We start from the raw sequence: 24,876 nt of genomic DNA on the forward strand, positions 1-24,876 counted from the left end.
TCCCAAATTTGACAACTCTAAATAAAGTTTTATATATAAGTAAATGTCATATCACAACAACAAAAAAAAGAATATGCATATGACTTTTATTACTACGCTATATAAACAGAAACCTCTATTCTTGTATTGCTAGTCTTTGCACTTTTTTCTTGCTTCCCTTTAATTGTGAACTTGTTCTATTTTGAGATTTGAGGTAGTACAATAATTGGCAGATTAACTTGTCTTATCTGTGAACTCATTCTATTTTGAGAACGTAAAATAATGGTATATTGATTTGTCTTGAGCACCACCACAAGTGTTTCAGTGCCTTTTTCACGGTGAAATCACTTCCATTTTTACTACGATAGGATCGAAATTGTAACTGATAAATATGTTTAAAATTGATGGAATAAAAATTAATGACTGCAACTGGAATGATATGGAATGAGATATTTCACCAATTTTAAAAATAAATAGATAAAATGAAAAAATATTCATAATAAATTTGATGACAAACTAATGAAATGATTTTATTCTATTTTTATGTATTCATTTCATTCATTTCTAATCAATTTTTTTTGTGGAGTAATTTCCCTTGTATTTTATTTATTCATTTGTGGATATGGTGAAATAACTATTCTATTCTTTTCAAGGGAAATAGCAAGAAAAAAAAAAACTTTCCCAATTGATGGAATAACTCATTTTATATCATTTCATTTCAAATATTGACAATGCAGTAGTAAATATTATACTACCATAATTCTTCACCTCAATGTACTGTATATTGGATGTATTAAGACATTATCGTATAGTATGACCTGAATAAAACAAAAAGTCTATATATAAATGCTCGTAGGTGACCAACTTCTCCTCCTGACTCATAAAAGGCCTATCACTTCTGCATTATTATCAAAAATCGCATTTGATGGAGGATAAGAACAAGAACGGAGAAGAAGAAGAAGAATGTTCTATAGACGGAGACATACTCGCCTCCATCCTCTCCAACTTGCCCCTCCTCGACCTCGATTCAGCTTGCCACGTGTCCAAATCCTGGAACCGCGCCGTCTTCTTCTCCCTCCGTCGCCTCAAGTCCACACCGTGGCTGTTCGTCTTCAAACAGAGGAGTCTTTCGCCGTACACCTTGGCGGCGACGGCGTACGATCCCAAGTCCGAAAAGTGGATCGAGCTCAGAACCGGATCATCTCCCGTCGAACACGTGTCCGCCGCTCGATCCTCCCACTCCACGCTGCTCTACGCGCTCTCCCCGGCGAAACTCTCCTTCTCGATCGACGCGTTTCACCTGAGCTGGCGACACGTGGCGCCGCCGAGAGTCTGGAGGATCGATCCGGTCGTCGCCGTCGTCGGAAGGTGTCTGATCGTGGCCGGCGGCGTGTGCGAGTTCGAGGACGATAGACTCGCCGTGGAGCTGCTCGACGTCGAATCCGGCGAAGAAGCGTGGGAGAGATGCGAGTCGATGCCGCAGTACCTCTCGGGATCCGCGTCGTCCACGTGGCTTTCCGTCGCGGTCAGCGCGGAAACGATGTACGTGACGGAGAAGGCATCGGGTGTTGCGTGTTGCTTCGATCCAGAGACGAAGTCGTGGACGGAGCTTCTCGATTTCTCTCCGAGCGACTGTAGATTATACTCGCGCGTGATTGGATTCGTCGGTAACCGTCTCCTCATGGCTGGGATCACCGGAGACGAGGATAATCCGACGGGAATCGAACTGTGGGAAGTAGATTCCACCGGATCGCCGATGAAACTCAAATTCGAATCGATTGGATCGATGCCTACGGCGTGTTTGGAGAAACTCAGAGGGATTGATTCTGATTGGCCGTTAACGTCGATAGTTTTTAACGCGGTGGGAGATATGGTTTATATGAATAACGCGGCGGAGACGGGAGAGATTGTTGCGGCGGAGATTGAAGGACGAAAGCTATGCAAATGGAGGACTCTGCTTTACGCAGACGCTAGAGGTCACGCGGGAGAGAGACTTATCGTTGCGTGTTCAAACGTTAGTTTTAGCGATTTGAAACGTGCGTTTAGAGATGACTTGCGTTTCTCTGTGATGGTGTGAACGTAGAATATTTGAGTTTATCCATGCAACGTTTTAAATTCAAAGCTTACAAGTCAATGTTGACGTTATTTTGATTTTTATTACAACAACCCAACTTATGTAATTTATTCAATAATAATATTGTTTTGGGAATTTTTTTTCATCTAGAGACATTTTATCACATTTTAATTACACTACAAAACACTTATCACTTGAAATACATTTTACTTTGCTAAAAAGACTTTTATGATCTTAAACTAAAGATAATCTATCTTTTCTTCTTATTTTTTTTTTCCTACTTTATGTTTTCATTTATTTTTATCTCAAATTTTAAAATATATTAAATAAAAAATAATTATCATAATAAACTATATACAAAATTCTCTATCTTTTAAGATTCATTTTCACATATATATATTATGAAAATATTAATGTGTAAATAAAATTAAATGTGGACGTGGGTAACATAATCATAAATTAGTTGTGAACATGAACATCTTAACAAAATTATAAATTAATTATAAACTAGTTGTGGACATGGGCAATATTCCTTCGATTCTATTCATTATCTCTTTATCTAAATTCAACTGTAATCAAATTTGCATCCTTCCACATCATGACAAAGCGAAGATCCCTTAGATCAAAAATCTCTGACATGCAAGATTTATTACTCTCCGACATAAAGTCAACGCTTTTTCGATTTTTCTCTCCGCTCATACTCACAATATTATCTCTTTCTCATCTTGATTAAAGTTTAATTAGAAATAATTTATCAATTGGGCTGAAGAATTCAAATGCTCGTGTTGGAGACGACGAACCCACTGCTTCACTCTCGTTAGTGGTGGTACTAAATCTAAGGAGAAAGCCGTTCAAATCGTTGGTTAGTGGGATTTAGAACTTCAATATTATCTTTTATAATGAATCTCAGGATGTCCATACGGAAGAGAAGAATAAAAAAATAGAAGCGTTTCTATGCAAATCAATGGTATCCCTTAGAAGTTCTTGGCAGTGATAGCCAATTGTATCAAAAACATATGTATTGGCTTTGTATCAGTCCACAACTTGACGTATCAAAATAAAGAAGTTAGATATGGACAAAATCTTTTTTTTTTCTTTTGGTGAGGATTTTGATAACAGAATCCGTGTCCATGTTTTGTAGCATAATTTAAGTAACATGAGTCCATGTCACGTATTGTTGTATAGTTTTATGGAATCAAAATAAAGATTTTGTCCACATTATCTATTATAAACACATTAACATCGCATGTCCACATATTACTCATCACTCATCTACACATCACCTGTCCACAAATCACCCAACCACGCATCACCCGTCCACAAATCACCCATCCAAGCATCCACTACAAGAAAACAGCGGTATTCTGACGGACGATCCGACGGAAAATGAATTCCTCGGAATATACCGAGGCATTTCCGAGGCAATTCCGAGGAAATACAAAATTGTGCTTCCTCGGAATTCCGTCGGAATATTCCGACGGAATTCCGAGGAAAACACATTTCGTCGGAATATTCCGACGGAATACCGAGGAAACTAGTATTCCTCGGAAAAAACCGATGAATTCCGAGGAAATATTATAGACGTTAGAGAGCCGTTGGAGAGCCGTTGGGGGATTTTAAAAATTCCGAGGAAATTCCGACGAACTAGCCGTTTGCATCGGAATTCCGTCGGAATTTCCTCGGACCGTCGGCAGGATTTCACCTATAAATACAAGCACCCCTCTTCCTCTTCATTCACACCATATCTTCATCCTCCCTCTCACTTTCTTTACACACGAATTTGATTCATAAAAAACATGTCTTCTTCCAATTATTTTCGTTCTTGGATCGATCGACCTCATTTGGATCCGAACACGAGATTGCTTACGGAAGAATACCAACAAGGTATAACCGAATTCATGGGGTTAGTTCACCGACAACCGGAAGCAAAAACAGGTATGTTAAGATGTCCTTGCTCTAATTGTAAAAATAAAAAAGTTATTAAAGAATGGGATGTTTGGACTCATTTATATTTGAGTGGGTTTACACGAAGTTACAAAATTTGGTATCATCATGGAGAAACTGATTATGAACTTGGTAGTACTAGCGAACCTCAGCCACCGGTTAGATTAGAAGATCCAATTAGAACGGATGTAGATTACGGTGTAGGTACTGAGCAGATGGTAAATGATCATTTTAGAGGGGAAGATTTACCCAATGCCGAAGCTAGGAGATTTTATGATATGTTGGATGCTGGAAAGCAACCATTGTACGAAGGTTGCAGAGATGGTCATTCAGCTTTATCATCTGCTACAAGATTGATGGGCATTAAGACGGATTATAATTTGGCTGAAGACTGTGTGGATGCGATTGCTGATTATGTAAAAGGTATTCTACCTGAAGATAATGTAGCTCCTGGCTCATACTACGAGGTTCAGAAACTCGTAGCTGGTCTTGGTTTATCGTATCAGGTAATAGATGTATGCAGAGACAACTGCATGATTTATTGGAGGGCGGATGAACAGCGGGTTTCATGCAAATTTTGTGGGAAGCCTCGTTATAAAGATACGAGTGGAAGAATTCCAGTACCATATAAAAGGATGTGGTATTTGCCTTTGACGGAAAGGTTGCAGAGGCTGTATCTGTCTGAACGCACAGCGCAACCAATGAGATGGCATGCGGAGCACTCAACAGATGGTGAGATCAGACATCCTTCAGATGCAAAAGCGTGGAAGCATTTCCAATCAAAGTATCCCGACTTTGCGTATGAGAGAAGAAATGTCTACCTTGGATTATGTACTGATGGTTTCAGCCCGTTTGGCAAGAGTGGAAGACAGTATTCTCTATGGCCAGTCATTCTTACACCATACAACCTACCCCCAAACTTGTGCTTGCGACGAGAGTTTTTGTTCCTCTCGATTCTCGTTCCCGGACCAGAGCATCCTAAGAGATCACTTGATGTGTTTCTTCAGCCACTAATATATGAGTTGCAACAACTATGGACTCAAGGTGCTGAAACATACGATGTTTCGTATAAAGAAAACTTTCAAATGCGGGCAGTACTAATGTGGACAATAAGTGATTTTCCAGCATATGGTATGTTATCTGGATGGACAACGCATGGAAGGCTATCATGTCCATATTGTCAAGATAACACTGATGCTTTCCAACTAAAACACGGAAGGAAAACGTGTTGGTTTGACTGTCACAGGAGATTTCTACCACCAGATCATCCATATCGTAGAAGTAGGAATTTGTTTACGAAGAACAAGAGGGTGTTTGACAGTCCACCTCCGGAAATTCGTGGGAAAGATTTGAAGACACAACTTAGAGATTTTGGTGCAGAAAGAACGCCAGACGTCGGTGGACATGAGCATTTTCCGGTAGATGGTGTTGGAAACCTACATAACTGGCACAAAAAAAGTATTTTTTGGGATCTGCCATACTGGGAGGATCATCTACTAAGGCATAATTTAGATGTCATGCATATCGAGAAGAACTTTTTTGACAACCTGATGAACACGATCCTTAATGTTCAAGGTAAAACAAAGGATAATTTGAAGTCAAGACTGGATTTAGTCGATATATGTGCTCGTTCAGAACTTCATGTTGATGAGAGTGGTAGGGCTCCTTTTCCCATATACCGACTTGATGCAGCGGGAAAGGATGCGTTCTTTGATTGGATTTCAAACGATGTGGAATTTCCAGACGGTTACGCATCTAATTTGCGTAACTGTATCGACAGAAAGGAAGGAAAGTTTACTGGCTTGAAAAGCCATGATTGCCATGTAATGATGCAGCGTCTCCTTCCGTTTGCCTTCAAGGAACTATTACCACGAAATGTTCATGAAGCAATTGCAGGGATAAGTGGTTTCTTCCGCGATTTATGCACAAGATCAGTGACTCTTGAAGGTATTGAAAATTTGAAGACTAACATAGCTGTGATTCAGTGCAACCTTGAGAAGATATTTCCTCCCTCATTTTTTGATGTTATGGAGCATCTTGTTATTCACCTGGTAAGAGAATTGGAGCTTGGTGGTCCTGTGCAGTATAGATGGATGTATCTGTATGAGCGGTATATGTTCCATTTGAAGAAGATGGTGAAAAATTTAAGTAGGGTGGAAGGGTCTATAGTCGCACAGATGATCAATGAAGAAACTTCAAACTTTGCCGAGTACTACTTTCCAGCAGAAGTTCAGACCAAAAACAGAAGACCTGCTCGGCATGATGATAGAGGCGAACGGGCAACATATCATTGGAAGGTTCCAGACATTTTCACAGACGTTGGACGACTTAGCGGAAAACCAAAAGACCGTCGACTTACTGATCAGGAGCGCAGTCATTTGCAAACATATTTACTCACCAACTGCGAAGATGTTCTTCAATATGAAAGGATTTTCATGGCAGAAAAGCGGTTAGAATATAGATACGCCACAGAGGACGAACTAGAAGAAATGAAGCAGAGAGAATTTGGTGGATGGATGTTTACCTATGTGAGTGATGGTTTGGCCAGAGGTGAAACATTTGACGATTGGATACGCGAGATGGTCGTTGGACCAAACTTTGTTGTGAAGTCATATCCGAGATTTTGTACTCGAGGATATGCATTCACAACTCAGAAGAGGAGACGTTCGAGTACGACTTACGATGCTGGTGTTTGTTCTGCATCAGGAGATGATGTATACTACGGACACATAAATGAGATTTTGGAAATCAAGTATTTGGGCATGGTTGGATTGCGCTGTACTGTTTTCTATTGTGACTGGCACGACAACACTCCAGATCGAGGTGTGAGAACAGATGCATTTGGTGTTACATCAGTAAATTCAAGACGGAAGCTGCAATATTATGATCCTTTCATTCTTGCTTCTCAGGCCGATCAGGTTTGTTATATCAAGTACCCCCGGGTAAGGAACAGAGATGATCCATGGGTTACTGTTACAAGACTCAACCCGAGAGGCCGAGTTCAGGGAAGTTCTGAGCTGGAAGACCCACTACAACCAAGCACATCCGGCAACTTAAGTGCAGAAGATTTAGGTGGAGTTGGCCTTGTAGTCGATTTAACTGACTTCGGAGAAGAAGCCGCCGTTCACGAAGAGGATGAACCAGTGATTGGAGAGTTTCACCAAGATCCAGATTCAGATTCATCTGGTGATGACGACTCGGAAGAAGACTAGCCTCGACCTTTTTTTTTTTTTTTTTTAAAGGAAAATTTCGAGGAAATTCCGAGGACAGATAGGTTTTCCTCGGAATTTCCTCGGAATAGATCTTCTCGATTGAAAACCCCAAGTTCCTCGGAATTCTGTCGGAAAATTCCGAGGAAATTCCGAGGAACTCTTTATGTTTGTCGGAATTTCCTCGGAAAATACCGAGGAAATTCCGAGGAGATGGGGATTTGATTATAGATTCTTTTTCCTCGGAATCTCCTCGGTATATTCCGAGGAAATTCCGACGAACATAAGGATTTCCTCGGAATCTCCTCGGTATATTCCGAGGAAAATCCGAGGAACTGGGGGTTTTAAATCGAAAACAACGTTTTACGGATTGAATAACACGTATATAACCTTCATTAAGTGTCATAACCAGATTATGATGTTTGGAACTATGAACTTTGGTGTTTTATCCAATAACAAACACTTTTACGATTGCATGAACGAAAACCACACAACGTAAGAGAAACACTTATACACTTTAATAAACGGTAAAGGGAATACTTAGAATTATTTTTGAAATTGTGTTATTTCATGGTTTATGATCATCTATACAAAGAATCCTCAATGGTATGCATTATAATTGTATAAGAAATGAAATACGGCGAAAATAATCGATGTTTTAAAACCCCAAACCCTGGTTCCTCAGAATTTCCTCGGAGATTACCGAGGGTATTCCGAGGAAACTGGATTCGTCGGAATATTTTCATCTAACCGGGTAAACGAAGCCGCCAAATATTTCGGGAAAATTGAATCATAGAATTCCGAGGAAATTCCGACGGAAGTATAAAATATTTCCGAGGAAATTCCGACGGATATTTTCCGTCGGACGCCTCATAAGATTAGGGCGAGCCCGATCTTCTTCCCCATTTCTCTCTTTCTCTCCGCGCCGCTGCACATCTCCTCTCGCGATTCCGGCGATTTCCGGCGATTCCACCGTTCTCTCTCCCGTTTTTCCGGCGATTCTCCCCTAATCCTCCCCCATAATCATGTAAGAACCCTATCCCACTCTTTTAGGTTAGATTTGTATGGTTTTTAAGTAGATTTGATGATTTTGGAATGAGATTTATAGATTTTGTTAGGGTGAATGGTAGATTTGTGTAAAATGGAGTTTGATTATGTATTTCACTTGATTTGAATTTTTTTTTTAGTTTTTATCAATTTTGTGGTTATAAAAATCGAATTTGAAATTATATATATATATATTGAAAACGTTTTTGTATATAAAATCTATTTTTGCATTTTAAATTCATTTATAAATTTATTAAACATTTTTAAAATCTATAAAACTTTTTTTAAGATTAAAAATCATTTATATAATATTTAAAAACATTTTTTTGTATTTTATATGTAAAATATAAATTTATATATTTATTAAACATTTTTAAAATTTTTAAACTATTTTTTATTTATTAAAACTTTTTTTTGTAATTAAAAATGATTTATAAATTTATTAAACATTTTTAAAATCTATAAAACTTTTTTAAGATTAAAAATCATTTATATAATATTTAAAAACATTTTTTTGTATTTTATATGTAAAATATAAATTTATATATTTATTAAACATTTTTAAAATTTTTAAAGTATTTTTTATTTATTAAAACTTTTTTTATTAATTATTAAACTATTTATATTTTTGTGATTAAAAACTATGTTTTTAAACTATTTTTAATTTAAACTGTTTTTTTTAATTAAAATTATTAGAACTAATTTTTAAATATGTTTTTTTTTAATTTACAGGTCTAATGATGATCAGATCCGGCCTCGCCAGCGTCGTAGCCGGGGTGGTATGGGGAGCCAGTCTCGGGGTTCTTCCAGCCATGTTCAGGATTCCGTTTCGCCCCACAGCTCATACCAAACATCTCCCTCTCCATTACTCGCTCCTGCTGCTCCCTCTCCCGCTGCTGCACCCGCTCCTGGTCCCGCTGCTGCACCCGCTCCTGGTCCCGCTGCTGCACCTGGTCCTCTGGGAGTGATGAGGGTTGCGGAGTTGGTTCGACAGCCCGGTCGTGACCATCTTCCCTATCTCACTGAGTATCCACATGGACATGGTCAAACATGGTAATTTAAACTTTTATTTTTTAAACTATTTTTAATTTTTAAACTATTTTTTATTAATAATTTATTTTTTTGTTAGGTTCAACCGATCCGGGAACGGGATCAGCGCATGGATCAACCGTATGATGTACTCGGCCCTCGACAGCGGACATCCGACTTTCACTCACTTCCCTGTCGAGAAGCAGCATCTGTGGTTTCAGCAGTTTGCGGTAAGTATTCTAATTTTTAAATTATATTTTTTATATTATTAAAACTATTTTTTGTAATTATTAAACTATTTTCTATATTTATTAGACATTTTAAATATTATTAAAACTTATTTTTGTAATTATTAAACTAATTTATATATTTATTAGACATTTTAAATATTATTAAAACTTATTTTTGTAATTATTAAATTATTTTTTTAATTATACTATTTTTTATTTATTAAAACGACGATTTTTGTAATTTTTAAACTATTATATTTTTGTGCTTAAAAACTATTTTTAAACTATTTCAGCAAGAATTCAACTGGAATGCCGATGATACGCTCTCTATCTATCACCATTTTGTCCATAAAGTTATGGACAACTATGGGAAGCAGATGTACGAGTGGAAGAAGAAGTGGGAAGTAAACAAGGTAGTTTTTAATTTATTAACAATTTTTAATTTATTAAACTATTTTTAAAATTATTAAACTTTTTTTTTTAAATTAAAAGGTCCCAAAGTCGATGAACGGCACGGTCTGGAAGGAGTTGTGTGCGCATTGGGATAAAGAAGAGACGAAAGAAACTTCTTCCACCAACTCCAACAACCGCAGGAGCGACCGTAAAGGAAAGGGCATCTACAAGCATAACTTGGGTGCTCAATCTATTGCCACTCTGGCGGATCGCATGGTAAGCTCAACCGCTTTTTCTTCAATTATTTAAGTTTCAGAATTTTATTTTTTTTGCATTTTCAAATCTCTAATGTTTGTCTAATTTATTTTTTTTCAAGGCGGAAGAAAATGAAGGCCACCCAGTTGATGATCTCGCCCTTATGAAAAGGGCGTATACCAACAAGAAGACCGGCCAGATTGATGATGGTCTTGTGAGGGACGTGGTCGACCTGGTCCAGACTCAGGTGTATGACGAAGTGTCTCAGCTTCAAACCGATGATGACGATTCGACGGCCTCGACCAACTTGTCTCGGGTTCGAATCAACGAAATCGTTGAATCGGTAAGTTTTTTTTTTTAAAAGTTCAATTTAATTATTTCTTGATTTTTATTTTATCATCAATTTAAATTATCTTAACTTCGTTTTATTTATATTTCAGTCGGTTCCAAAGAAAAAGGGACGTTTGGTCGGTTTGGGTCGTCGCTCCCGGTCGGCTGCTCCTTCTTCTGCACCACATGCGTATGTTGATCCAGAAGTTCTTACGGCTCAGCTGAAGGACAAGGATGATCGGATATCTGCGTTGGAGGCTCAGATGGCAGCTCAACAGGCGGGCTATGAGACCCAGAAGAGGCTGAACGAGCAGATGATGGACATGATGAAGAGGATGTACCCGAACGAGACGTTCCCGAACATTCAAGACCCGTAGTTTTTTTTTTTCCAAAAACTCTGAATGTTTTATTTAAATTTGAATATTATCTACTATGTTTTATTTTATGTTTTATTCAATTTTAATTTTAAATTTTAAAAATTTTAATTTTTTTCCAAAAAAAAATAATTTTTAAAAAAAATAAATTTTTTTCAAAATTCCGAGGGAATGGAGGTCCTCGGATAATTCCGAGGAACTTTTATCCCTCGGTAAATTCCGACGAACATTAAGTTCCTCGGAATTGTCTGAGGGAAAGGATTCCTCGGAATTTTCCGAGAAACTCAATTCCCTCGGAAAATTCCGAGGGAAGAAAGTTCCTCGGAATTTTCCGAGGAACTTTCTTCCCTCGGAATTTTCCGATAAATATTCCGAGAAATATTTCGTCGAAACTTCCGAGGATTGGACCATCGGAATTCCTTCGGTATTTTCCGAGGAACCTTCCGACGAACATTGTGTCCTCGGAGTTTCCTCGGAATTTTGTTTCCTCGGAATTCCGTCGGAAAATTCCAACGGAATTCCGAGGAATTATGAATTTCCGAGGAGTTATTTCCGAGGACTTTTTTCGTCGGTATGTCCTCGGAATAACGTTATTCCGACGACATACCGACGATTTTTTCCCTCAGTATCCCGATGTTTTCTTGTAGTGATCACCCGTTTACATATTACCTGAATGTCCACAAGTGTCGTTTCCATTAAGGGCAAAAGTGTCCATAATTTTTCGCTGCCCACAACAAAGTGTGTCACATGTAACAAGTGTTTCTAGGTATAATTGAAAGTCAAAAAGTATTCCTTAGTGTAATCACTCTTGTTTTAATACTTTATTAGATTTTGATCCGCGCGTCGCGGATGTATTTTTTAAAAATATGATGCTATTTGTTTTTTTTATGTCACTAGTTAGGCAAAAAATCCGAATTCGAAGAATCAAACTGATCCCAATCCGAATAAGTAACACCAAATCCAAGCGGAAATTGATTAAATATATGAATTATTCAAAATTTTGGTATTTGAAGAATTGAAACCCAATCCAATCTGAACTGAAGTATTTTGGGTATTCAAAATAGATTTATATACTTATATATATTAATTACTTTTAGATTTAATATATATAAAAACATCCAGAATATATATGATACTTTTCAGTTCGTTTAAATACTTAAAAATATATACAAATAATCAAACGTAAATATCTAAAATAGTTAAAATATACTCAAAACTCCAAAAATACTTAAATAGTTATTAATTCTCTATCCAAATTTTTTAACCAAACCAATTTATATGTTAAGTTAGGTACTCTAACATATGTTATTCAAATTTATATGTAATATATTCTATTGTTTATAGATTTTTAAAAAAATTAAAGCATGTAATAAATTTTAAATTTTTTAAAATAATTTAAATTGGTTATCCAAATCCGAACCGAATCCTCAAAGATCTGAACCGAACATGAAATTTCAAACAGACCCGAAAATGAACCCGAATGCCCACCCTAATCACTATTATATATCCTATATGTGTCATCATAGGTTACAAAAATATGTGTTATCATATAATTAATTGTATTTTATATGTACCATCAAATAATTTTTCTTATAATTAATAATATTTTATACGTACAATCATATAAATAATCACATATATTATATTTTTAAATTTCATTGTGAAATATAAAAACTATAATTTAGGTTGGTGTTTGAAATTGGGCTTTGTATTGTATTTTTCTTATATATGTTGAAAATATTTTTATAATGGTTATTGGAAAATATGTTAGTAAAAATCAAATTTTAAATAGGGGAAATTACATGTTTACCAGTTTCATGGTACCACTTTTCATTTTTACCACCATTAAGGAGATATTTTCAAAAATACCTTCTTCATTAAGTGGCAAAAGACTCTTATGCCCTTGTTATTTATATATAAAATAAATCATTATTTAAATAAATCATTTTTTTTTTGCTGTCAAAGAAAAAAAAAATTGAAATTGTTTTTTTTTCGAAATTTGTTTTTTTCAAATTTCTTTTTGAAAAAACTAAAATTATGTTTGAAACTATTTTTTAAAAATTTTATATATTTTTTAAGTATTTATTTATATATTAATTAGAATCCTAAATTTTACATTCCAAAAGCTCTACATCACCCCTCAACTCTAAACTCTAAGTCTAGATTAGTTAACCCTAAGTCTAGATTAGTTAACCCTAAGGGTATAATTGTCTTTTACCCTTCATTAAAAGTGGTTAGTGTAAATATGAAAAGTGGTACTATGAATGTGCTATTTGTGGTAATTTCCCTTTTGAATATATGTATAATTTTGAATGAATTTTTGATATAAATTAATTTTAAATTATTATTTTGATTCGAATATGTATATCAAATAACATAAACTCATTATTTTTTAATATAATGTAATACACTTACAATTTTTTTAAGGGAGAATTTGTGAAATAGCCAAAAAATATACTAAAATTAGATTTATTGAGTGAGAGTAGAGAGAGAGATAGGAAGATGATGGAAGAAAGAGAAGAGGATTTTGGTTAGTTATCTAATTTGGGTTTTTTTGTGTAGCTATAGGGTGCAATTTCTCTTTTTTTTTTAATAGAATAATTTTTTTTTTTTTTCATAACTTATTTCTATCCATGTTTTCAAACAGCACTATTTTTTTAATTGTTATCTATGTTCTCAAACAAAAATTTAAAGTATTTTTACTTTGATAAGATAGATATATTTCAATATATTTAATAATATTATTGTATTAATACTTTATAATTTGAAGTAGTTACGTGGACAATAATCCAAAGAAGTTAAGAGGCGTCAAACGGATGAGGATTTTTGTTAGCTGAAGACTGAAGAGGAGTTGTTCACTGCGCTTAAGAGTGACGTGCTTGAAAGTTGAATGTACGTATTACGTAACTCAGCCCATAAGTCCCAAAACTGCGGCCCATTTTTAGCGTGAAAATGTGAGTTCATACGATTCTAACATTCTATGCTGGTGATCATTGGACACTTTTCCTTTGATTATTCGTTTATGTACAAAATCATATAACTGATATGATTCTTTGTTTAAATTACTACGTTTACTTGTGTCTTCTTATAACGCCCCGACCGTCCACGGCTAATAGACCACCCACGTCCGCTCTCTCGGCCCGTGGATCCCATCCCGTTTGACGGGCGTGCGTTAATTTTTCCAAATGCTCGAAATCATTGTTTACTGACCCTGCAAACACCACCCGACCTTTCTCCGTGTTTTGGCCTCAATCACACGGTATCGCAAATCACTTCCCAATAAGTCACTCATCCTTCCACTACTCCAGCTCAAGCACGATTAACTCTGAAGTTCTAAACGGATGTGTGACGGAAAAAGTAAGTCAACTTTGGTGACATAGATAGCCAAATCAATTATCTTAAGTCTTTTCATATATCATAACTCGGGATGTTACACCTCTATTTCGTTTCTCGTACTTTTTGATTTGACAATCAAAATTCATCTTCTATTGACCTTTACCGGTTATAAATCTACGAGTGACATCATGATCACCGATTCGAGAACCATCGTTAGCTTGACCATTAGAAGATTCATTGAGTTAGACAAACCAAAAGAGACTGATCACAACATATTTGAAAAGAGCTACAAAAGACTTCATTCACCTAAAAAAAATTCATTTACCTTTTGTTTGCAACAGATTATTCTCAACTGGTGAAGATGGTTTCGGAACCAGAGAAATGACCAGCATTTGAAAGTTACCTGAAGGATATTAAGCCTTTGAGAAGACGTTTCACCAACTCGGAAATCGTTCATGTTTCTAGGACGGAGAATACAATGGCGGATCCCTTGGCACGCAGTGCTCGGATACAACCGTCGTTCGTCGTACACATGGATGCAAAGTTGTCACTTTGGTTTACAGAGTCTACATGAATCTGTAAATACTTTTTGATGTAAAAAAAAAAAATATATATATATATATATATATATATATATTTATCCAACCATTATAACTGGTATGCAAAACCAGGTTGATTAATATGTATCTCATTATTGTATTGAACAAATATTTAGATAAATGGTAACAAAAGAGCAAATGGGTATAAAGAGTAACTCCAACATAAAATTTTATTTTCTCTTGCAAAAATTAAGTAAAATGAAATATTGAATTAAAATGCTCAAACCTTAATCCATAATGGAGTAATGAACGAATAAAAAATAGATGATTCCATTTATGGAGTACTGTTGGAATGTTTTTTTACTTCATTTTTCATTTTACTTCATTTTAGAGTAAAAAATTGAGTGAGGTTGAAGATACCTTAATGCATTGACCACTTTCTAAGTGAGTCTTCGCCTGCTCAGTGCTCACTACGCTTGTAGGTCATATTATCTGAATGATTGTCAACACATTAATCTTTTAGAAATTTTAAAGATTTATTTATTAATATTGCAATTTTTGTGTGTTTATCTTATGTCGCATGGTTTGCGACATATCATTTTATTACTAATCCTGCTTATTCCTCTTAGCTCTCTAGTTATTACATATAATATAAGTAATTGAAAATATGTGCAATTTGATAACATAGATAAACTAATTATTTTTGTATAAATATTTCATTGTATACCAAAAATCGGAATGTAACATGCCCAAAACGACATTTGTATTTCGACTCTAGAAAATTACATGAAGTGTTGATAACAAGCATGTGTTGGAAATGAATTATATTTCTTGACAAAATCCACAGTGTAAACTGAATTCGGCTCAGTTAAAGAAGAGGCAGTCAAAAGGAGTTAACTCCGCTAGAAAAAAAAATCATCGTATTTGATTATAATTAAGAAATACTTTGCCAAAAAGAGACATTTATAAACACATAAAATCGGCATAAAATCAAAGTTTTCACATTTGTACTATGTTCTTTTTGAGTTCATAATTTTTCAGTTTGAACACTTTTAATTTATTTTGATTTTTTAATAAACGTTTTTAAAATAATTTATCATCGGATTTTTGTTTCATTTTGAACACAACCAATTCAAATTTAGTAGCATGTGGAAATAAATATCTAACTTAAAATATATGTTGTTTAAAAAAAATACTTAAGATAATATGTTATAAACATTCAACAGATTCTTTGAAAGATAATGAATAACTTGTAACGCGTACCAATGTTTATTAGGTTAATTATTTTTAGAGCATTTTCAAATTCTATTCTATCTTCCAATCTAAAATATAATTTAGAGTGAAATGGTTCTAATGATATTTTATTTTTTACTTTATAATAGAATAAAAATGAATTTACTTTATATGTAAAGTAAAAAAAAAATTGTTCATTATTATATTTTTCATTCTAAAATAAAATATTATTGAAATATAATTCAACTCTATTATAAATTTATTTTATTTTACGGTGAAAAATAGAGTGAACCATTAAAATAAATAGTTGTAAGCCTCGACAGTGGAGAGTGAATGAGACAAATATCCGCATAATTCAATTTAAATTAGATAATAAATCATTATCTTCCTCGGTCCCTGCAAACTTAATTAATTGATTTTTGCTTGTAGAAAAGATGAAAGACAACATTTGACCCCCCAAAAAAAAACAGCATCATGTTCACTCGAATGTTTTGAAACTATACTTTTTCTCGAATTTAATCTCCAAATAAAACACATTTCGTTCAGATAAGAAAAAGAATGATATCTTTGTCGAAAATGGAAAAAGGAATATGTTTTCCTTTTTTTGATATGATAAGAAATAGTTCACCAATAAAAATGATTAAAAAGAAAAAAATGCATATATACGGGCACATGTGTCACGTACATACCAGCACATCTATATTTCTTGACACTCTTAAACACCAAAAAGAATGTGAAAACAAAAACAAAAATTCTTGGCACAACGCACAAACCAAATGTGTCAAGTCAAATATATTTGTATATTACTCCAGTCATTCTTGGAATTGATGAAGAAGGTATGATGCTTGGCTAATATGTACAACCAGTCAACCACAATAATCACGACAACGAAAGCTTGGTTAATAAATGAAGATAATATAGCAATTTTTCTCGAGGAGCCTTTTGTAAGCTTGAGTTTGATTGCAAACACTTGTAATCTTCATCCTGCCTCGGCCCATATTGGAGAGGATGCAATAGGTACAACTTGTCTTGCAAGAAAAAAGTACAACCAGCTGAAATCACAGACAAGTCCAATTAATATCAAGGGTGAGCACGACCGACCACTAAGCAGTCTACCAAATAAACTTTGGGTCAAAGCCCAATCACAAGGGTGAGCCTTGAGCACGATCGACCACTAAGTTGTTCCAAGTGGAAATCGAATTTGGAAAGAATAGGGGAGCGAGTTTACCCCTTACTCCAAAATAATATGGTGGTCTTGATAAGTAAAAAAAATAGAGCACTTGCCGGTCGCCACTTTGTTAGAGAATTTACTTGAGGGGTGAGATCAAAAGAGGACACCAAGGGTGTAAGGGATTACAATTTTTTGGAGTAAAATAGTATGAAATGATTTATTTCTGTAGGTTCCAATTTTTTTTTACCATTTGGATGGAACAAAAAAAACAAATCTTATTTCATTGATTTCTTTTATGGAATGTATGGAAGCAAATAAAATGTAGTTATAAAACATTTGTGATTAAAAATGTTCATGAATTAGATGGAATGAGTGGAATAGAATTCTATTTTTTATTCCATAATTTCTCTTATTCCATTCGTCTCTATTTTTGAAAAAAAAGCATTTATTCATGATATTCCTATAAATGATAATAGTCTAATAGGTTATATTTGGAAAATTATTTGGCTATCTAATTAGTTTTCATCAACGCAACTGTATAAAATACTGACAAATCAACATTGATAAACATGGCGCGGTTTCATTTACTTTCGAGTTTGACCTATACTTATTTAATTGTGTAATTATTTGTATATTAAGAAGATCTAGGTTGCTTAGAAACGGAAACGGAGACGCGAAAACAAAACGTTTCGAAACGTGAAAACGTGATTTTTGATTTTTTTTTATTTTGAAAACGTTTTAGAAAGGTCTATAAATATATATAAATAAATATATATATATATTTATAAATATATGTATTTGCATTCATTTTTATTATGTTAAGTATATCATAGAATACAAATAAATAAATAGCTATTCTATTTAATCATACGAAAAAGTCATCATTAAACATCAAAATCATATAAAATTTTTAAAATAACAAAAATTCAGTACTTAAATATTAAATAATTTATCTAAAATAAAAATCATAATAGCAAATCATAACCAATTGGAAAGTTCAAGCGTTTCCAAAACATAAACGGAAGTTTCCAAAACAGAAATGCGAGTTTTCAAAATAGAAACGCAAGTTTCCACTAAGTTTCTAAACTGAGATTTTTAAAAAACGAGTTTCTAATGCGTTTCCGTGAGTTTCCGAGAGATTTCGATTCCAATACATTTCTAAAACGTGAAATGTACCTTCAACCGAGTTTCCATGCAACATACAAGAAGATGTTCCCAGCTTTTTGGTCAACAAATCATGAAGTAAATCAGAAAAACCTAACTTTTATTCCAGGAAAATTAAATAATATTTGACTTTGCATAGCGGCCAGCGGGACAGCTCACAACAAACGATCACAGTTAGGCCACGTTTAACAGGACTTGCTATACAACCCAAATCATATAAAAATTAAGTACTCTCTTTGTTCATTTTAGTTGATGTTTATAATTAGTGTACACATTAAAATATTAATTTTTATAAAAATATCTTGACTATATAAAATACCACTAAATAAAATTAATTTAACTAATAAAATGTAGTATTATCTAAGTAATCAAAAATGTTAAACGATATTAAAATTTATCAAAAATGGTGGGAACATCACTTATTTTATAACAACATTTTATTTAAACATCAATTAAACTAAAACAGAAATAGTAGAATTGAATTATTTTTAAAAAATTATATTTGATTATATACATATCTTTTTTGCCTTAATAAGTTAAATATATTAATATAAATTTTAACCATTTGATAATAAATTGGTTTAATAGTAATAGATCAACAATTTATATATTTTTCAAAAGTCTTCAAAAAGCATTTAAATCAAAGGTTTTAATTAATCAAACATAAAAACTATAATCCGTAAGAATACATACATTTATAGTGTTTGTGAATAAATTAAAATATTGTTCCTAATTAACATCCATAGTTAATAAAAAAGTTATGCATTAAAAGAGTATGTGTTTATGTAACTAAACTTGATTAGTTTTTGTCTGAAGGATTATATATTTTTGTCCAAAATGTTTTAAGAATCCAAACAAAATTAGCCCTAAATTTGTTTTTTTTTCTGTCACAAAATGGTTTTCAAATTACTATAATTAATTTTTTGACATCATCTTCTGTATACTTTTTTCTTTGCTTAACGACTCCAAATTTCTTATCACTTATATATTAATTGAGAAGCATTGCAACATTTTTTTTGTAACCACGTGTCATCACTATCATTTATCCTTAGAACACTTAGAAAAATATGTTGGTCCATCTATATAATAAGATTTTTATCTCTTAAACTAACCATGAATACATTATTAAGTTTTTTTATTATTTCTTTAAATAAAAATTACGAAATTACCTAATATGGCTAAAATATATATGACAATTAATTATTTTGAATAATAAAGATTTAATAAAAATTAGTGTATCTTCTATCATATTTGTTTAATTTTAAACTATTAAAATAAATTAAATAACCATATTATAAAAACTTAGATTTTTTCTTATGTTATATTTTGAATTTCTTATAACGATTATAAATTATTAAAACTGTTAAAAGTCTCACATTCAAATTTTGTGATCCATAATTTAGAAATATTTATATTAAAAATATACTATATATGTTGATATTATTTAAATGTAATTATATATCATATTAAATAGAAAACAATTATTGTTTGGGTTAATAAAATTTATTTATATATTCACACCAGTTTAATTATATATGTTATTCAATATATGCTTATTATTTTATAATATATAAAAAATATATAATACATAAAATAATATGCGGATCTTAACCTAATATTTATTATATGACATGCGCAATGAAGCCTTTTTCAAAAAGAAAAATGCCCAATTAATGGAATCACCGGGTTGAAAGTATAATCCGTGTCAGGCCCACATGAAGTACCGGAGAGTTTGTTCTTTTCTATCTTTTATGCTTTCTCATCTCTGTTTCATTTTGGTAAGCCTAAGAATAGAGAAAACAACAAAAGAAACATGATATGAAGGACCACAAGGAAAGAAGTAACATGGAAGAAATATTCAAAGCCAGCTTTTCTCGTTTCTGTTAGATCGAAACCTTAATTAGTTAACTTTGGAGACATTTTAAGATTAGGAAACAAATTTAAAGACAGTTTGTAAATCGTCTGATGGACCACAGACACAAAACTAAGGACCACTTCCAACAAAAGAGAATATTAGCTCAACAACCAATTAACACTTTGCTGCATCATATGATATGATGACGATGATGTTTCTCTTCTTTATGTGTCAAATGCACTCCCACTACATCACCAAAAATTTCGGTTTATACTGTATACACAAACACGCACGTGCAAGTTTCCTATACAATAAAATAAACTCTAATAGAATTGTTACTGGTTTTGTTTTTGACTGAAGAATTGTTTCTTGTTGGTTATATAGAAAATAAGGAAACTCGGTTATGAGAGTAATAGTATGGACTAAAAATATGGAACGCATATATTCTCCCGACCGCAGTGGTGGTGATGCATTTTTATTAGTATATAATGAAAGGCACCTTTTTGCTTTCACATTATTTTAAAAGAAGATCTCCTCTTGAATCTTCATTTATATATATAATGATTCAGATTTAGACCGGTTCTCTTCAAAAACATTTCACTAAACTTGATAGCTTGAAGAGTGTTATCTTATGAGTGGTTTATGAGTGGTTGCTGATCAATCTAACTCTTGTTATAATTAGCCTCAAGATCACCATTTGTGGTTGTCTTAGACGTTAATTCTTTGGTTTCTTAGGAGTTTTTTTGAAAAGAATTGCGGCTTCTAAAACCATAATAACTTTTTAAGCTACTCTGGTTCAACAATGTTGTAATCAAACCTTTGTTCCATTTCATGAATAGTATTTACTATTATTTAGCAAATTAAAAAACTCTTGTTATAACAATATATTATTTGATTTCCTGTTGATATTTCATAGATATTAAATCATTAGTTTGTATGCTACTCATCATTTGAATAACATGATAACTTTAGAATCAGAACTAGATATGTAATGATATTTTGCATCTTAGATGATAACTGCAGATCTTATGTTTGTATTAAATATATGATATATAAACAAAAAATCAATTCCGAGTTTACTAGCTAGACCAGACTGACTGAATAAATTATAAAAATCTGACCCCAAAAGAGAATATAATCACAATAACCAATTGTGCATATCCATAGTAAGCATACATAAGTATATGGTTCGTGCTATTTAAGCTGCATTTCATTAGATATTCCCCCATATAGTTTTAAAACATATCGCATTAATTAATTAAAAGTTTTTTATCCGATTTGAAAATAGTTGGAGGTTTAAATCACTAATAACCTAATTAATAACAATAAAAATGTTTGCAGTATACAATTGTTTTGCCAGACGCACGCAGTGCATTTGGATTGGCCAAGGTTGATGACTTGATGTTTTATATTTGGTTGAAAATGGAAATTTTATTTTAATATAAAACAAAATTTGGCCTACGTCCATCAAGAGGTGATGGACCGATGGTGCGTAAATAGAGGACTTGATTAGGAACATCAAAGACCGAAATATTAGCTGCGATAATCAGGTTTTTTTATCCATACGTTCTTAGGTCCATCTTAAATTTGGATTAGTACCTTGTTCGCTTCCAAGCACAGGTATGTTCACATTTAAATTTGTTGAGTACTTTATTTTCCATTATATTAGAATATTTATGCTTCCAAAAAACTGAATAGGGAATTACCTCCTTCATTTTATGTAAACACTCTTATATTAGGCTATATATAAGCGCATCCTTATTGGTTAGAACTCCCCATAAGGTTTCAAAAAATTAAAATAATTTTTTTTAATTAATAAAACCAAATGACCATTAACACGAAGCCAGATGGAAACAGAAGTTTTAAAATGTCCGAACAAAGATTCTTGCAACGAACCAGTTGTTACTCTCTCTTATTTATCTATATTTTTTAATTTTATAATCCTTAGATACCCTAACAAAAATGACTAATGGAGTTGCTCTCTTATAAGAACATCTTCATTAATAGTATCTAGAGAGAGTATTTATTTTTTAAGAAAAAGAAAAATTAGTTAAATTAGGAAATAGAGTATACAAAAACTCTCACTGTAAAACTTCTAACAACAGGTTTAATTTTTTTTTATTGTTTATAATAGATGAAGTTTACACAAATCTATGTAACTTTAACTTTATCAAAAAACTGTATAACCAACTGGATTATTTTTATTTTTATTTATAATTAAATAAACTAATTTTATATTACTCCCTCTGTTTCATAATACTTGATGTTTTGTAATAGTGCACAAAGATTAAGAAAATTACATTTCTCTAGAAAAATATTTAAAAAATATAATTTTAAATTTGGTTAACCAATTATAAAAAAGACTGCAAAATCTAATTGGTTGAACAGTTTCCAATAAAGTTAAAGTTAACCTTAAAATTTCAAAACTTTCTTAAAATCTCAAAACTTCATGTAAATTGAAACAAAACAAACCTTCTAAAACATCATCTATATTGAAACGGAGTGAATATAATTTAATGATGCTTTTGATAAAAAATATTTTTTCTTAATATTTATGTATTGTAGTAAAACATCAAGTAATAAGAAACAGATGAAATATTAATTTTTTTTCTTTTAGAAACTGACGTGGTTTCTAACTAATAATCATGCTCTAAGCCTAAAGTTATTGCTATGACCAGATATAACTATCAATTCAAATCTTACGGGACAGAACAAGCTGTTCAAGCTTCGTGTATTGATTAAATTAGTAATCCAGAATATCAATAAATGTTGGTCAGGAACAACGGTGGAGATACAAGGGAGTGAGATGGAGGGACCAAAGCAATGTTTGTTTTTATATGGATTCATACGGAACCATAGCTTTGTGTCAGATAATTTTAGAACAACCTGGCCCGAAAATGGATGTGTCAATCAACCTGTCCATCAACGGAAAGACCCTTTAGCACATCTTATACTTTTGGAAAAGAGTCATTCTTGGGTTCACCCCCTAGGGTGAATCTAGAGGTTCACCAACCAATAGAATTTCATTATTTCAAATTCGATATCTTTTAGAAAAGGAAACAAAATATTGTCAAAATATATTATGTTTTTTAAATAAAAAGGTTAAAAAATTTAAAAAAATAGTAGTTAGAGAAAGCGAATTTAAAAAAAAAATTTATCGTCGTCAGCAAAACACTAAACCCTAAATCCTAATCCCTAAACCCTAAATCATAAACCCTATAAACCCTTGGGCAAACTATAAGCCCTTGAATAATTCATACTCTAAATCAAAAACACTAAATCCTAAAACTCTAAACCCTAAACCATTGAGTGTTTAGTGTTTTTGATTTGGAGTTTAGGATTTATCCAACGATTTATGGTTTACCCAAAGGTTTATGATTTAGGGTTTAGGAATTAGGGATTAGGATTTAGGGTTTAGTATTTTTCTGAGAACGTTAAAAATATATTTTTTGATTACTACTTTTCTTAATTTATTTATTTTTACCTTTTTATTTTAAAAATATAATATAACTTATATCTTGAGAAAATATTTTGTTTCTTTTTTTAAAAGATTTCGAATATGAAATAACACAATTCTATTGGTGGGTGTACCTAGAGGTTCATCCTAGGGGGTGAACCCAAGAATAAGTCTTTGGAAAATATAAAGCAACGCACCCCATCATAATATATAGCTGGTCACTGGGTGATTTTAAAAGGATTACTAGATTTTGATCCGCGCTTGGAAAGCGCGGGGTTGTTGGATTATATTATAATACAAAGTTTTATTATATCGAAAAACATAATTTTTAACAGCTATATAATCTACAAATTAGTTTATTTGAGATTTTATTTGTACACTTTTACGTAAGTTTTTTTCGACATGAGAATTATATCCGGATCAAAAAAACAAACCAAACCGACTCAAAATTATAGGTTAGTTCATGTCGAGAAAAGATAACCTATTATGTTTTTTTTATCCGCAGGTCTTTGTTTGAGTTCGGGTCCTACCCTAGACCCGATCATAAATATGTGTTTATTAGGTATATTTGGATATTACGAATATGTTTCCGGTATTATAGATATTTTTTTAAGTTTTTGGTTTATGATTAGAGTTTTGATTTCAGGTAAATTTTTCAAATTAAAAAAAAAATTGGGTATTTGGATAAAATTTTGGGTATTTTTCAGTTCATCGTGTTAGATTTTGAATGAGATTTTAAATTTTTAGGTATTTGAATTTTTTTGGTATTTGTTTGTAGTTTCAAATACTTTTCGTGTTTCAGATATTTTCAGATTTTTTATATATTTTGAATTCTTTTAGGATCTTAAATACCTGAACAGATGTGGACTCATTACGTCCATATCAGGTCCAATAACTTTTTGATATAGATTTTTAACGTTATTGTACAAAAACATGGTTGATGAAATATTTTTCTGAGTAAAAGTATCATAAGAAATAATATTAAGATCTGTTAAAAATATTTAAAATATTGTATGATTAGAATGATTAATGTATTATCAGAAAAATAATAAATAGTTATACATAACTCCAACAACATTTTATATTAGATTTTTTAAAACTCTTTTCCTTTTAATAGTATTGATTCGTTTTAAGTGAAAGTATATAAAAGTATAATATTTAAACAAATAATTTTTAAAATCTTGAATAATCAATACTGATATCGTGAAGTCGGGTTAGTTTTAATAGAACCAATGAATTTCTTCATTTTTGTGAAGG

General features: G+C 32.4%; 1 protein-coding gene across 1 annotated transcript; it reads left to right on the top strand.

Annotated features, from left to right (window-relative positions):
• The first annotated feature begins 632 nt into the window (after positions 1 to 632).
• Positions 633 to 2,198, top strand: LOC103840764 (F-box/kelch-repeat protein At1g23390). Its single transcript, XM_009117284.3, has one exon. It carries the CDS (start codon positions 905 to 907, stop codon positions 2,054 to 2,056), a length of 1,152 nt encoding a protein of 383 aa, XP_009115532.2. The 5' UTR covers positions 633 to 904; the 3' UTR covers positions 2,057 to 2,198.
• Positions 2,199 to 24,876: the final 22,678 nt, after the last annotated feature.

This window comes from Brassica rapa, chromosome A09 (genome assembly GCF_000309985.2).
Source record: "Brassica rapa cultivar Chiifu-401-42 chromosome A09, CAAS_Brap_v3.01, whole genome shotgun sequence".
NCBI lineage: Eukaryota > Viridiplantae > Streptophyta > Magnoliopsida > Brassicales > Brassicaceae > Brassica > Brassica rapa.